The sequence below is a fragment of the Magallana gigas genome, chromosome 3 (assembly GCF_963853765.1).
Source record: "Magallana gigas chromosome 3, xbMagGiga1.1, whole genome shotgun sequence".
Lineage (NCBI taxonomy): Eukaryota > Metazoa > Mollusca > Bivalvia > Ostreida > Ostreidae > Magallana > Magallana gigas.
Window position 1 is genome coordinate 53,362,019 of NC_088855.1, and position 15,878 is coordinate 53,377,896.

Below are 15,878 nucleotides of genomic sequence, written 5' to 3' on the forward strand. Positions count from 1 at the left end.
GTCTGTAATCACTACATGCCCCACCTTGTGTGATCTGTACAGTGTAGGGATATACCTGAGTGACATCAGGGACGTGTAACCCACTGGACGGACTGACCACTATGGCTCGAGTCACCCATGATGTAATGGAGTCGGGAAGTTTTGTCCTCACTTCAAAAATAGAATCCGCTCTGTGAACAAGAGGAATGAGATTTTAAATATGTATATCATATATGCTGGATATATTCTACGACTTGTAAGGAGACGAATAAAAGCTCATTGACTATACTGAATAACCAGAGAGTGTTATAAGCAGATGTTACGCTGTAGTCGGCCAATACTTGCCCACTTTGTCCATCCATCCATATAAAGGTCTCGGGGAAGTACTTTCTGACCTGCTGATCACTGCTTGGTGCTGACCCACTAAAATCTGAAACTACATTTTCTGCAGGCATCTCTATCGGTATATTTGGTTGCTTTCCCATATCATGTACTAAAAATAAAATTGACTGTTAATCCTTCTACTTGTATCTGACCCCCACACCTTTCTGCAGAAAAATTCCTTCACCCTAGGGGTACTGTAGATTCCTTATTTTAGACAAGTTCTTAGCACCATGAATCACAAGGACACTAAAAAGCCTCATCACTTGACAAACAAAGACATTGATTTCACAAAATTTAGTTGAGAAGTGCTTAGATTTTTAAGAATGTTTTTTTGACTGATGTCTTTTGATTACTCTGTTCTTATTAGGTCACTCGAGTAATGTAAACTGTAAAAGCATATTGCTCACATGAATAGAAACGCCTCCAAAATAACAACATACTAGGTAATCAAAGATTACAGAGCAAACTGAGGTGAGGCTAAATCGTTATGAGATCTCCTTGAAAATCATTGAAAATCATAATTATTGATCTTTACTAACATATTGTATATAAATGTGTGGTTTGACACAATATTTTATAATATCCTATCTCCTGCTAAACTCTAAGAAAATCATTGGCCTATAGCAGTCACGTGGAGACCGTGTGTATCCCATACATAGTCAGTACGAAATATTCCTCTCTTTGAGCATTATGATGATCATGTTTTTTACCCAAATTAAAACTTAAAACCTAACTCTTTATTATTATTATTCATTATTTGCCATTTAATATTACAAAGGCAGTCATCAGGATATAATCATTACATGGTTTTTAGTTAACCTTGTATGGTTTATAAGTGGTCAATTAATTCCATATGAATGGGGTTATAGTAATTTGAATGCTGTAGCTATTCACACAGCTTACAAACATAACGTGTGGAAAGTAAAATAGTTAAACGACACTCACCGACTTCCTGTTGCATATGAAAGTTGATGTTCTCTCCTTCCACAATGGCATCTGTCATCCACAGTACCCCGACACTCTACAACCAAAATATGGTCGACAAAATATAGACCTCTGAACTGTTCTATTGAAATACTCCTATACAACTAAAGTACAGGAAAAATATGAAGAAAAAATTGTTTCTAATTATTTTGTCAAATTAAATAAATTCAAAACAATTGCATTAATTACACCCTTTAACCTAAGCATCACTCGATTGTAAACAAGAAGAATTTTTTTCTAAGTCCAAGGGGCATAACTCTATTGAAAATTGCATGATCTTATCCAAAATCAATCTTGACCTAGATATTATTATGATAAATCTGTATACCAAATTTCATTTAAATACGTGCAATCTCTGCGAAGAAAATGAACGGAAACCATTGGTGGACCGACCGACTGACAGACAGATGGATAGACAGACAGGTCAGCAGCAAAGCAACATGCCCTCATTTCTTCGAAGGGGGACATAATAATAAAAACTTTCCTCTACAGCAAAAACATACCAGATAATCATAATTACAACTCTAGGTATACCCTCTCCCCTTTAATAAGAAAGTCAAACCTAGTTTAGCAATATTGAAAATGGTCTGTTGTATAATCCTTGCCTAGAATAGATGGTTTGTAGTGTATTCCTTACCTAGAGTAGATAGTTTTAGTGTATTCCTTACCTAGAGTCGATGGTTTGTAGTGTATTCCTTACCTAGAGTAGATGGTTTGTAGTGTATTCCTTACCTAGAGTCGATGGTTTGTAGTGTATTCCTTACCTAGAGTAGAGGTTTGTAGTGTATTCCTTACCTAGAGTCGATGGTTTGTAGTGTATTCCTTACCTAGAGTCGATGGTTTGTAGTGTATTCCTTACCTAGAGTCGATGGTTTGTAGTGTATTCCTTACCTAGAGTCGATGGTTTGTAGTGTATTCCTTACCTAGAGTCAATGGTTTGTAGTGTATTCCTTACCTAGAGTCGATGGTTTGTAGTGTATTCCTTACCTAGAGTCGATGGTTTGTAGTGTATTCCTTACCTAGAGTCGATGGTTTGTAGTGTATTCCTTACCTAGAGTCGATGGTTTGTAGTGTATTCCTTACCTAGAGTAGATAGTTTGTAGTGTATTCCTTACCTAGAGTAGATAGTTTGTAGTGTATTCCTCACCTAGAGTAGATAGTTTGTAGTGTATTCCTTACCTAGAGTCGATGGTTTGTAGTGTATTCCTTACCTAGAGTCGATGGTTTGTAGTGTATTCCTTACCTAGAGTAGATGGTTTGTAGTGTATTCCTTACCTAGAGTAGATAGTTTTAGTGTATTCCTTCCCTAGAGTTGATGGTTTGTAGTGTATTCCTTCCCTAGAGTAGATGGTCTGTAGTGTATTCCTTACCTAGAGTCAATGTTTTGTAGTGTATTCCTTACCTAGAGTCGATGGTTTGTAGTGTATTCCTTACCTAGAGTCGATGGTTTGTAGTGTATTCCTTACCTAGAGTCGATGGTTTGTAGTGTATTCCTCACCTAGAGTAGATAGTTTGTAGTGTATTCCGTACCTAGAGTTTTGTTGTTTATTCCTTACCTGGAGTAGATGTTTTGTAGTGTATTATTTTTTAAAAAATTGTTGGTTTGCCGTGTATTTCTTACCTGGAGAAATTGGTTTGCAGTGTATTCCTTACCTGGAGTTTTCCGATTTTTGTAAACTTGAGTTATTGTTCGTTTCACAAGTTATCTTTCCATTAGAGCAGGTATAGTGCTATGTAACCAGTGTAAACAAATGGATGATAGAGACATTTTTTGTCTTGGAAATGAACTAGACAGTTGTGCAATTAAAGGATGCTGTAATATTAAGAAAAACAATAGGGCGATTTGACTACCAATAGCTTATGCTGTTGCAGAGTGAAGTGCATGGTTTCAGAAGAGCACCACTGATATATGAACACTGTATTATCTAAAGAAGTGGACAGGCAAAGCAAAAGATGCTTCATAGATGATTTTGTCTGTCAACCTCTGTTAAGGTATTATCTCATTCTTTCAGTACGTCGAAGTACCAAGACAATGATGGGCATTATACCTACGTACATCAGTGCCTGCCCTAATTATTGACTGAATATAGTATACTTCTTGATGTCTCTCATTTAGATTAATATTCACTAATTTCAATTTCAGCATCTTGGGATTTTATATGAATATATTGATATCAATTTGGTTCTTGCGCATTTCTTTTTTTACGTGGAGTAGTTTATGGGCAGTGTTTTTTACCTGAAGTAAATGGTTTGTATTGTATTTACTCAACTTCAGTAGATGGTTTCTTGTTTATTCCTTATCTGGAGAAGTTGGTTTGCAGTGTATTCCTCACCTGGAGTATATTAATTATTTGCTTTGTATTCCATACCCGGTGTACTGTAGATGGCTTGTTGTTACTCCTTACCTGGAGCAGATGGTTTGTAGTGAATACTTTACCTGGAGCAGATGGTTTGTAGTGTATACTTTACCTGGAGCAGATGGTTTGTAGTTTATACCTTACCTGGGTTTGTTGTTTATTTCTGATGGTTGATATTGCATTATTTACCTGGAGTAAATGGAATGTAGTGTATATTCTTGGCCAGAAAAAACTACTCCTCTTCCTTCTGTCCACTGCCATTTGATTGAAAGCATCAGTAGGTTGTTCAACGGCACCTCCCATTGAGTACATTCCTAGACCACTTATAACCTGCCAAAAGGAAGGCATTAAACTTGGATAAGCCCATTTTCTAACTTAATCTCACTGACCTTTGCAAAATAGATACCTAGTGGGAATGAAACTAAGATCAAAAGTGAGCTCATCTGTGTTTCATCAGTCTGGACGGCTCTATTTCTGGAGACTCACCTCGGTCTCTGTAATATCATTGGGAGCCCCCAGCAGTTCCGACCCTTTGTCTATGGCCACCAGAGCCACATAAGAGTTTGACTGGGGGGTGGTCACCCGCAGTGTTACATTGGAAGCCACCCTGGCTCGAGTCACTCCGTATGACATGCTTGTCTAAAATGTAAAGCTTAAAATAAAGATCTCCCTTTATTCCTATATCACTACCATACTTAGAATTACTATGTCATCTAAAACATCATATACATAACCATCTCTAAGCTCAAACAGTCAAATCTATTTATCTCAAACTCTATGTGAGTTTTTTTTTTTTAGATATCCAATGATTTGAGATATTGAAGAAGAAATACATAAAAAACAAGTTACTTGGCATTCTAAATCCTTTTGACATATCAATGGATTTCAAAGAAATCAGCATTTGAGATAAGGAAGTGCAACTGAATACATGTATTTATAGTCAGTACTTTTTACTTTAAAAAATCATTTTATGCAGTGTTTTAAACTTATAGACATTCAAAAGACTGAAAACATTAGTTTTCACATATGTGTGTAACACATGTAATTAACATTTCTTTCTGAAAAATATATTTTAAATGTATTAAGTGTTACACAATCAAATATTTTTTTGCATTTAGAACTTTGCTACATCCAAAACATGGCTAGTATCCATGTCCATATTAGACAATTCTTTCTGTAGCTTTCATATAATTAAGAGCTTATGGTAAAAAAGTTTGGATAATGGAGTACCTGGGCGTTGAGATTCAAGCTAACTTGGATTTTCTGCATTGCTGTTATGAGATATCCATTGGAGACTCCGTAAACAATAACTGACGCAGACGGAGACATTTTCCTGTTGGTCCTGATGACCAGCGTGGCCGACGTATTCTGACCGAAGTTCACCAACCCATTAACCAGTGACTCCCCTTTACTGTATACCTACAAACGGGCAGCAAAATCAGAGATCAGTTCAACCAACAACTATTGAAAGTGTCTTCTCTTAAGTCTACACAATACAGTAAACCACGCTTATAGTGAACATGCTTATAACAAATTGATGCTGATAGTGAAGTGATTTTCATTCCCCCTGGTTTTTAAACATATTGTAAAGCTAATGGATATAACAAATTAAGTTTATAATAAAGCAAAATTGCCCTTCCTTGGCATATTTTACTCTATCATCAAAACACCGATTTGTAAGGGAAAAATGTATTAATTATGCTCTGTTATACACGTGAATAACAATTAGCAATTCTTGTACTGTTTTCAAAACATGGAATATGCATTTATATGCACATTACTATGGAAACAAAACTTTTAGGATGAAATTTTGTTCATTATTGTTAATTATGATCTGAAGTGGTTATGTGAGGATTCATTTTGTACTTTCCCTAGGCCTAAGATAATCTTGTTTCAGTAACACCTAGCCTGAGTTACCTGCCTGCTATCTGATGTTGACCCTTACCTGGTAGAAGACTGGGAAGTCTGCCTTCTGTGCCGATTTGAGAACCTGGAATTGGACATCTTCTCCGACATTGAACTGAAAGAGAGTTAGGATTCACATCTCAATTACGTTAAAAGAGAGCTTTCATAAACATTAAAGTCATCAATCCTATGAGCTCATCTTAATTTAATTTACATCAAGAACAATGACCTGCACAAATGAAAAAAAACTGCTCATTCCAGATAAAAAGAAAGCTGGGAATTAGAGTGGTATGTGATACCACTGTAGATCTATCCTCAGCTATCAGGGCATTATCTCTTGCAGTCAGTTCCAAGTTCAGCTCACACTGATCAAAGGAATGGTAAAGATTAGATTAATTTTATTTCTTTTGTATTTTCCTTCCAGTCTGTTGTCCATTAGGACAGGACATTGTTAGTACTTTGTAAACAACAAAAACACAGCCATTAATTGAGTGCCAATACCATATGGTCAGTCCTAATGTATGATGAATCTATCAAACTGGATTTGCAAAAAATTAAAGGTTTTAGAACAATCACTGATTCCATTTGAACTTGCAAGTATGGTGTTTTTAACTTTTGGAAATTATGACAAATGAGCAGTTATATATTCTCTCTCTCTCTCTCTCTCTCTCTCTCTCTCTCTCTCTCTCTCTTTCTCTCTCTCTCTCTCTCTCTCTCTCTCTCCGAGAGAAACGTTAGTTTTCTTCCAATTAAGAAACATGAATATCAAAGTTAAATGATAATTTTGAACATTAACAAGCTCAAACTTCAATACCTTCTGAGTGACGTGAAATAATGATTTTCATTGGGGCTTAATTTTCTAGGATGTCATAGGTACTCCTAATACGCACAAAGTAATTACACATTTACACACAGTCTTCATCCATTAAACATAGCGTCAAATCTACAAAATTAACACCCCAATAAATCTTGTAAAGATTGATAATCCATAATATCTGACCCCGGGGCCATAAAACTCAGATGAGCTCACTTTTGATCTCAGTCTCACTTTTCTGCTATATACCGTATATCAGGTTTTTTCCACGTGTATCCAATTTCCGCTTTGTTCGCGACAATTTCCGAATCGCGGAAAATAAATCGGCGTAAATTTGATACAAAGTTTCCTTTTTTGTAATAGAGTTCTCTCTTTCCTGGTGAAGTGTACAGGTAATTAAAAGTACGGTGAACTGTGTTCAGTTAGTTTACTTAGAGGTACAAATTGCGGGATCTGAGGACAAGCGCCCGATAATAGATTTGTATGCCTCGTTGTTTATTTAATAATCCATTGACAAGCTAATTAAAACGTTCGCTTTCCTTGCATAAACCGATGTCTAATTATACCTGAGCTACTGGTATATGTAACGGTACATGATCTATTTATTTATGACTGTTTGCGTCTCCGAAAATAATTGTCGGTAATTATTTCACATGAAGGAAAACGTGTAAATGGATTGATTGTCCGAATTTTTCATTACAAAGAGCGACAATTTAGATACTTTTCGCCACTTTCCTCCAAGGTTTAGACAATCGTAAATTATATTTACAATGTAACTTTGAAATAGTGAAAATTAGATTCGCGTAAATTTTATATACCCTTCTAGGCTCTGATTTGCGGAAAAAACATGACGCGGAAAAAACCTGATATACGGTACTATGAATTCCCTTTGAAAAGGTGAGACTCAGAGGAAAAAAAAGAGCCTGTTTAAATTTTATGGCCCTGGGGCCTTAAGGGACCATACAATTTGACTGTTTTCACAGATTTTATTTTATAAGGAATATTTGTGCTACCATGTCATATATCTTTGTATCATTACAATATAAAAGAAACATTAGATTAGTTGAAATGGACGGTATAATAAATATGATGGCTGTTTCATGGGGTATATGATGAAGTAGTTGTCGAAATGATTCAAATGACACCGCAACAGGTTCCTTATGGTTTAACTCATGCAACATTCATCTGGTCTTTTGACAAAAGCAATAATAAACCCTATCAATTTTGTTTGTCCCTTTCAAATAGCTGAGCTCTGTACTTTACAGCTACTAATTGAAAGGGACAATGAGGACAAAGTTAACCAGCATCAATCAAAACCCAACTGAGAGGACTGAAGGTTTGTTTTGACCATTAGCATTGGGCAAAATTGAAAAACTCACGCAATTGCATTTAATTTGCATAAAAAATCATGAAAGAATTGTTCTTCATTTATAACATCATCAAACTTATTGTCATGTCAGTCAGTGCATGATAATTTATTTTAATAAATCACAGAGAATAAAAAATTAACACATGGTGACAGTTCACAAAATCTCTTTTGGGTACTAGAAATCTCCAGCTTAATTGTTCAATCAATTTATAGAAATGATGTGTTATAAATTCCTTATTAAACGCGAAGAATAAATATCCGCGTAAAATCGCGAGAAGCACATCTCTGGGATTTTAAAATCTCGCTTTAATTTTTGGACAGGTATACCTAAACTGATAGGAAATACAAAGAAAAAATGGTGTTTGCGATTTTATAGTCTCACGATTTGATGTTAAACGATGGAATCGCGAAATTAAGTACTCGCGTAAAATAAGTAATCTACAGTAATTAATACTGTAATAAACTGTTTTGGTACTTTGAGCCAGACATTAAAAGAGGACACTTTTTATAAGATCAGTAAAAAAGCTTAATGTGTCAAGTGCATTTTTTAATGGTCTGCAAATTTCAAAGTTCAGAATTTTGAGACTGACAAGATTAAACTACTAAACAATAATCAAAGTCAAACATTATACAACTCTGTATAAACAATTACAATGAGTTAATAATTGAAAATGTTAACTCAAAAAAAAAAATATAGACCAGGCAATGTCTTTTAAATATTGACCAGCTAGGAATGATATTAAAAAATATATAAATCCCACATTTCAAAATCAATTATGATTCATAGATACAGTGACAGTGACAAAAATAAACCTTTGCAGCTCAAAAACCAATCAAAACTAGCTAGGTGATGTCATAATTAATAAATTAAGGCAATCAGTAAAGACTACATATCCAGTAAACAATGGAGATACAATGCAGTGGTCTGTTAACCACAGAATATGAGATACAGTACAGATAGAAGGATTTGTAAGTCACTGAGAATTAAACAACAGGTAGCCTATCTGTAGTGTAATTCCCATGAGCGGTGGAATATAATCAGAGACTGTTACGGATAAAAAGGATATTTAGGAATAAATGAACTGACTGCAAAATTAAAGTAGTGAATTCTATACTTAGCTGAGAGAACTCCATATCAAAATTAATTAATCATTATTTTAAAATCCTTTCTTTGTTTTTGCTTTTTTATAATGCACAAAACAATTATTGTGTATATTTTTGGGCAAAAAATGATCATGTTAGCTCCCTAGAGAATAATATAATATCCCCCGCCATGCAATGTGAGGCATTATTCAGCATGCAACATATCGGTAAATGTTGCACTAAACCTCAGTAAACATTTGTATCATATAGTCTTTAATTGAAATGATTAATCACTGGCTAGGAATAATATTGAGGGAATATTCCTGCAGTTTCAATAAATCGCTTCTGATTTATCGATGGTAATGTATTAAATGAAATACAAGGTGACATCATAATACTTAATAAGTCAAAGTAAACAACAGGTACACAGAATAGCAGTTTGCTTGCATTTAAAACAGATAACCGATAGAACATCGGGACATACTCTAAAACCTGGCCTGGCCAAAAATTTTTGCATGGCTTCAAATTTGCCACTACAAAAATGTTGGCTTCAATTCTATTTTTTTTTTTTTTTTACATATTTTATAATTTTTCATTTTTCATTTATTTATGTCTTAAATACTTCAGTATCCTAACAGATTTTACTCCAGTCTGATTTTAGATTCCATTAAAGTACTAAAATATAATTATGATATTGCCACTGTATTACAAAGGCATGCTTTTAACTAAAACTCAGGATCAGAAAATAGTAATCGACTATTCATCTAAAAACAATTATTTGTAGAGGCTATTTTTTTTTCTAACCAGCATTAGTGGTCATAAAAGTTACTTTAATTTGTTCAAATTGAGATAACAAAATTTCCCTCACAAGAAAAATTGCTGCCAACAACCTATGTATGTAACTCTACTCAAATGAAAGGTGATGATTAATGATATAACTGCTGAACAGATTCATATCATCTTGGAGGATGCAATGTTGCAATTTATTCATAAAAACACAATAATTAAATAAGACAGTGTGAAATGCTAAACTGTAATGCAGGAAATCAATTTGACCCCAATATAGCAGATATAATTATAAAATAACATCAAATTTCTGCTGGGGAGGAAAATTTGGGCTTGATCAGGCATACTCTAAAACCTGGCATCACTTTTGGCCTAAAATTTGGTCTGGCCTAAAATAATTTTCAATGTTTTTAACTCAAACTGCTCCCAAGGTCGGACAATATCTATATGAAATTGTTGTTGACAAAAAAATGGTAGAGACCAATTTGTTTATTTCTAGCCAACATTAAAGGTCACAAACTGATTTGCTTTGCTCAAATTCTGATATCCAATTAATATTTGTTTTTCCCATATGATTATCTTATAAACATTAAAAAATTAATAAAAATTCAATGATAACTCTTCGAAAATGTGAATGAGGAAAAATTTTTGGCCAAATTTTTTTTAAATGGGCCAAATTTGGGGCCAAGCCAGGTTTTACATTGGTGGTGTAATTCCCCTGAGTGCCAGAATATCACCATAGACCATCCTATGATGAGACTGCTCATGAATTCTACACATTCAGAGCCAAGAAAATTACAGTTCTAAATTTGTTTTTAAACCCTTTCTTGTTTTTTTTGTTTTGGGTTTTCATTTAAAAAAACAAATGTCGACTTGATCTCAGGGCAACACTGATTATTTCGACCCTGAGGGATGAAATGTTGCCATCATGTCAGGCAATATATTAATGTCTCAAAACAGCAAACATAATTATCAATGTTTCCTGAAAACATAAAGTTTAATATATTGTTCAGAATAAAAAAGCATGCCATGGTCTTTAAGATTTTTGCTTTTTAATTAATTTAAATTAAAACTTATCTGTTGCATGTAATACTTTTTATTTTTTTTTAATGTCATGTGAAACGAGATTCATCAATACTATTACCCTGGTGATTATCAGTAACCCATTTTACAAATAAAGTCTGCTGTTTTTAAATAATTCTGTTTTTGATTGACCTGTTCTACTTATGGATGCATTGATCTTTGCGTAGAACAGGCTATTTTGATCCAGTTAAAGATTTTGTCTATCACCAAGCATTCCAAGGAAACTGGCACCAAGCATTTCAAGGAAGGCTAACCTGATACCATATAACTTCTGCAAAATGCCAGTATAAACCACATCACTGCAGTCACAACTCACTACAAATAATATCACTGCAAGTTTTATGACAGTCACAAAAAATATTAAATGACAGAGTGATGTTTTTACTTAATCAAAAAAATCTACATTTGGGAATTGACTTGGAAAGTTTGACAAAACAGGAGACAGCTAGGTTATCAAATAAAAGACCGGGGCAGGGTTTTCTCTGTCTGTTTCAGCATTCCTTTCCATTTAATTGTGGATAACATCAATTCTAACAGGATCATGCTAGACTTGTTAACAAATTAGTAAGCATCGGACTGTCTCTTTGTATAATGGGAGGTTAAGAAGCTGGTTCCCAAAGGAACACGAGTAAAACATTTGGGTGGACGGACAAAACTAGCAAATTGTGTGGGGGAGGTTAGATCTTATTGATTCTATAAAGGTTTTGGCACATCTGTAAAAGGTCTCGATGGGTGAGTGGCATTATAGATTATACTGTGGTCATCCTTCGAGGCATCAGAAATGAGGCATCAGAAAACGCACTGTTTCCAAAATCTATTATACACAGATATATTATAATCAATACCAAAATTCAAGGACTATCTGAGAGTTCATGCATTGAAAGTTAACATCAGTTACGTTGTTCTCAGAAGACTGTCAGGTTCGATTTGTACACCTTTATCAGTACTATTGAACAAAAATACTGTCACAGAACATTCAGATGGCTGACAAATAATATAAAATAAACACGAGATTAAAACTGGTATGAAAATGATCAATAATAGGACTTCATGCATGCATGTAGGTCAAGTAATAAAACATCCAAATGAAATAAACAATATTTTGGTTAAGTTTTTTAAATACATTTATAAATACAAAATCAACGTCATACCTGTTTGTAATCATTAACTGCTAGAATAATATATATATGTTATCAGTGTTATAATCTGCTTGAGTTGTCTCTCTTGAAGAAAATTGCCCATTCATCATTATCATCATTCATAAGACTTGTCCTATACCCAAGGTTGATCACATCTTTTACTCATCACTCATGCATCATGATGGACTAGCCTCCCATTTTTACATAAAGAAAATTATTGAGTTTTGAAGGTGCTGCACCCCTCCCCTATATTTTTGGAAGCCTGTAAAAGTTACTGGGAAATGAACAGATTTCTAAGGGTTTTAAGTACATCTACCCTTTCCTCTCCTACCTTTTCTTCTTTTATAAAGTTTCTAAATGCAATTGATCAATTATGATTATTATCTTATACAAAATTGTACTGTACATGCATTTTTTTTTCAATGTTAAAGTAGTCCGAGTATCGCACTACGTCATAATACGGATTTTACAATATTGGTTCGACTTTTACAAAGCGTTTTGATACCCGGTATTGATTTTGCTCTACATCGCTGTTGTAAACAATGGCAATAATAAGCAATTAGAACGGTAATATATGTATTCTGTGAGAGATAGAAATGATTAATGTTGAGTAACCCGATTCTGTTAAAGTTAAATGAAAAACGATATTTCTGATTAACCAGGATCTCAGGAGCCCGTTTCTCAAAAAGGTCTACGTCCAGGCGTAAGCTTAGTCCGGACTTAATCAAGGACTAAACCTCAAAACCAGACTAGGTTGCGTTTCACAAAAAGGCGGAAACTTAGTCAGGACTAAATTTGTGTTTAAATCTACGCCTGCTAATGGGTAGGCGTAAGTCCTTAGTCTGTGCACAAAAATTGCGACTGTTTTGTTTTCAAGGCAAAATAAACAGAGAATTTTATTTTTTTGGTTTGTTATATGTGTTATTAATGAAAACATTCACATTTATTTAAATATTTATATATGTACGTTTAAGTTTAAAAATACATATTGTTTGATAACTGTTTCTATTTCTAAATAAATTAAGATTAAATCAATTTGATAAATAATGGGCTCACCTTGACTAGACTATTATTAATCGTATGTAATATACATTACTACTCTTTAGTGAAATTTACCTAAAGTGTGAAGAATGGGTATACCCCGATAAATGATATAAACACGATAATTAAAAAGATGCTATAATTCTAAATTAAACATGTATTCCCCAACAAGATAGATGTATATAAGTAAGAATAGATTATTGATTTTTTAATCAATACTCAGTAAGCATAAACTAGAATTTAATGTTTCTAATCAAGTATGAACATGTGAAACGAAACTGATTTAAAAATTATAAGTAGGAGCAACTCAAAACGTTTACAGTTGTACTTTGTCCTTGTGTGTGGTTGTTTGTTCTTTGCCTATATTACTGAAAGCTTTACAACACGTATGCATTCTCATTTTCATTTTTTTACTCCTAGTATCTTTACAAAACCGTATGAAAGCTACATGTATTTTGGAATGTTTATGAACTCGCATTTAGATACAATCAATTTTTGTTAAAATATTACTTAAAAATATGTTTTAGAAGCGGGCAGAGTGTGCATCAATTTTAGATCTATTGACAAGCGTCTGTCAAGGTTCTCGAAGATTCTAAAATTGCACATGCACACCTTGAATTTTTGGAAATCAAATTCATTCATCTTATTAATTCTAGGATGAAGTGATCAATTGCGTTCATATTAAACATCGTTCTTAATTCTTTTAAAATAGGTTTGGGGCAGATGTACTATCAATGATCTTCCTGCATATTCATATGCATTGTTTAATTGTACTCATTTAACTGAATTGATCTTTAATTACTTGAATTCATTATAGTTTTGTTTCATCATATTTAAGATGTATGTATATCAAGGGATTTGTTTTTCTTTCTAAGTTGTCGACTTGCAATACAAAAGCGTTATTTTCGCAGTTTTACAACAGTGTGCATGCATTATTTACAAATTTAACTTGTTTGCATTTGTCATACTTATTATATAAACAATTGTATACACCCACACCCCCACCCCAATAACACAAAGCAGATAGGGAAAAAAGTAAAACTCACATGCACTTGTTAAAACCGCAAAGATAAAAAATGTCTTATCCGGAAGGGGATAGGTGATTTTTTTAGATGCCTTTTCCATTAAACTTGTAAAAACCTTTTATTTATAAAACTTTCTTTAAATAGGAAGGGTGTTCTTAGATAACTGCTTTTATATCTTTATTTTAATCAAGATACTGTATACAGGGTTATTTGGGTCCCGTGTAATTTCCGTCCTTCTACACTTGCAGACAGTTTCACTCTGTCGTGACTTCGTCCAGTCACAGCTGATACTTAAGTCACTTAATATTAGATATTGAGATATTGAAAATCAACATAAATTCGCCCGCTGACAACGAGGGTGAAATGATTGAAAATTAAACAGGGCGAATTATTCCCTGTTTATGGTGTATATTACTTTCACCCCCCCCCCCCCCCCCCCCCCCCCCCGAAAAAAACCCAAATCAAAATAATTGATCGATTAAACCAAAAACAGGAAAGGGAGTTGGGGAGACCATGGCCTCAAATGTTGATAATTCCTGTCTTGTTAATTGATGACTATTAATATCTTTCAAAACTATTATCATTTGAATCGCAGAAAATCAAGAATCGTTTCCATGTCATTGTCACATTCTTTCAATATTGGAACAGAGGATGGACAAGGTTCATGTAATATTATTTATACAGTAGATATTTTCGATTTCAGTTGGTTGCTGTTATGATCATGGTCACATTATTTTCTATAAATAATATAGTGAATTGATAAAAAAGAATCAAGCCTTATCCAAGCATCTGAAAATGTCTAAAGGTCTACAGTGTCTATGAAGCATACTTCTCATTCTGCAGACGTATTGGGGCATATCCACTGTACCTTGTCCCTGTATTCTATAAATATTTGAAGTTTACACGAACATTGAAGTTAATTTCTATGTATTGTTTCGTTCAATTAATATGTAAGATTGTGCCTCAATATCATCTACAATGCATTTAATTGTCACATATTTGGTTTCTGAAACCTCTTATATATGCCGCTTTCATAACTGTTTTTCTCTAAAATTTCATTATTTAAGAAGTGTATAGGCATTTGTTCTACTTTTATTAATATATAATGTCATGAACAGCTTGAACTATGCACATTCAGTGGTAAAGTATAACATGCGTACTTTCGGGTACTACATGTACTATGAATTGGAAAATTGATCCACCACATATAATCATAGCCTCAAAGCAAAACAAAATACGATATGCGCATGCTTAGTACTCAGCGGAGATGTCTAAGTTTTTCGACATTTAAACCCTAACTTACGCCTCTTTCATAAACGCAACTTAGACCCGACTAAATATTGGCGTAACTTTGTTAGTCGGACTAACTTAGGCCCAGATTTACGCCTTTTTGAGAAATGGGCCCCAGGTATGCTTATATCTTCTTTGTTTTGACCCCCCCCCCCCCCCGAATTTTTCTTTTACTAAAACCTGTTTAAATTTAGAGACAGAAGCTATTTCGATTTTAATCAATCGTCAATTAATTAATGTTTAAATGATATCTAACATTGTTGACAGATCTAGGCAGAAAACTGTAGCAAAATGTGATTTTTACGGATTTTTTCATCAGGGTCTACTTGGTTTAGAGCTTATAGCGTGAAAAGTAATCCGTCAACATATAATTTATTTTACCAAATCTTTTTTCTAAGATGTCAATCTATAGAATAAACACCATGAATTTAAGTTTGAGTCCATAAAATAGTAAAAAAATTACCAAACGCGATACTAGCATTGCATTTTTTGTATTCTATTTTTATACATCAGGTCCATAAAGCGTAATTACTTACAAAAATTTGCACAAAATTATTGATGAGATATGGCTGAAATAAATATTTAAACTCTATTTTGTATGTTCAGTTCTAATTTCCCCAAAGTTGGTAATTATTTTAA

The 15,878-nt window shown here is 33.7% G+C and overlaps 1 protein-coding gene across 3 annotated transcripts in view; it reads right to left on the minus strand.

Annotated features, from left to right (window-relative positions):
- Nucleotides 1–15,878, minus strand: part of LOC105345801 (CD109 antigen) — a 147,828-nt gene that overhangs the window by 13,792 nt on the left and 118,158 nt on the right. For 2 of the 3 annotated variants that reach the window (XM_066080335.1, XM_066080334.1), the window contains exons 16-22: nt 5,650–5,724; nt 4,935–5,123; nt 4,191–4,343; nt 3,894–4,034; nt 1,309–1,384; nt 325–472; nt 56–170 (exon numbers count right to left, since the gene is read on the minus strand). In XM_066080335.1, coding sequence (XP_065936407.1) covers nt 56–170; nt 325–472; nt 1,309–1,384; nt 3,894–4,034; nt 4,191–4,343; nt 4,935–5,123; nt 5,650–5,724 — 897 coding nt within the window. The remainder of the gene's footprint in view (nt 1–55; nt 171–324; nt 473–1,308; nt 1,385–3,893; nt 4,035–4,190; nt 4,344–4,934; nt 5,124–5,649; nt 5,725–15,878) is intronic. The other variant, XM_066080336.1, reaches the window with a different exon arrangement.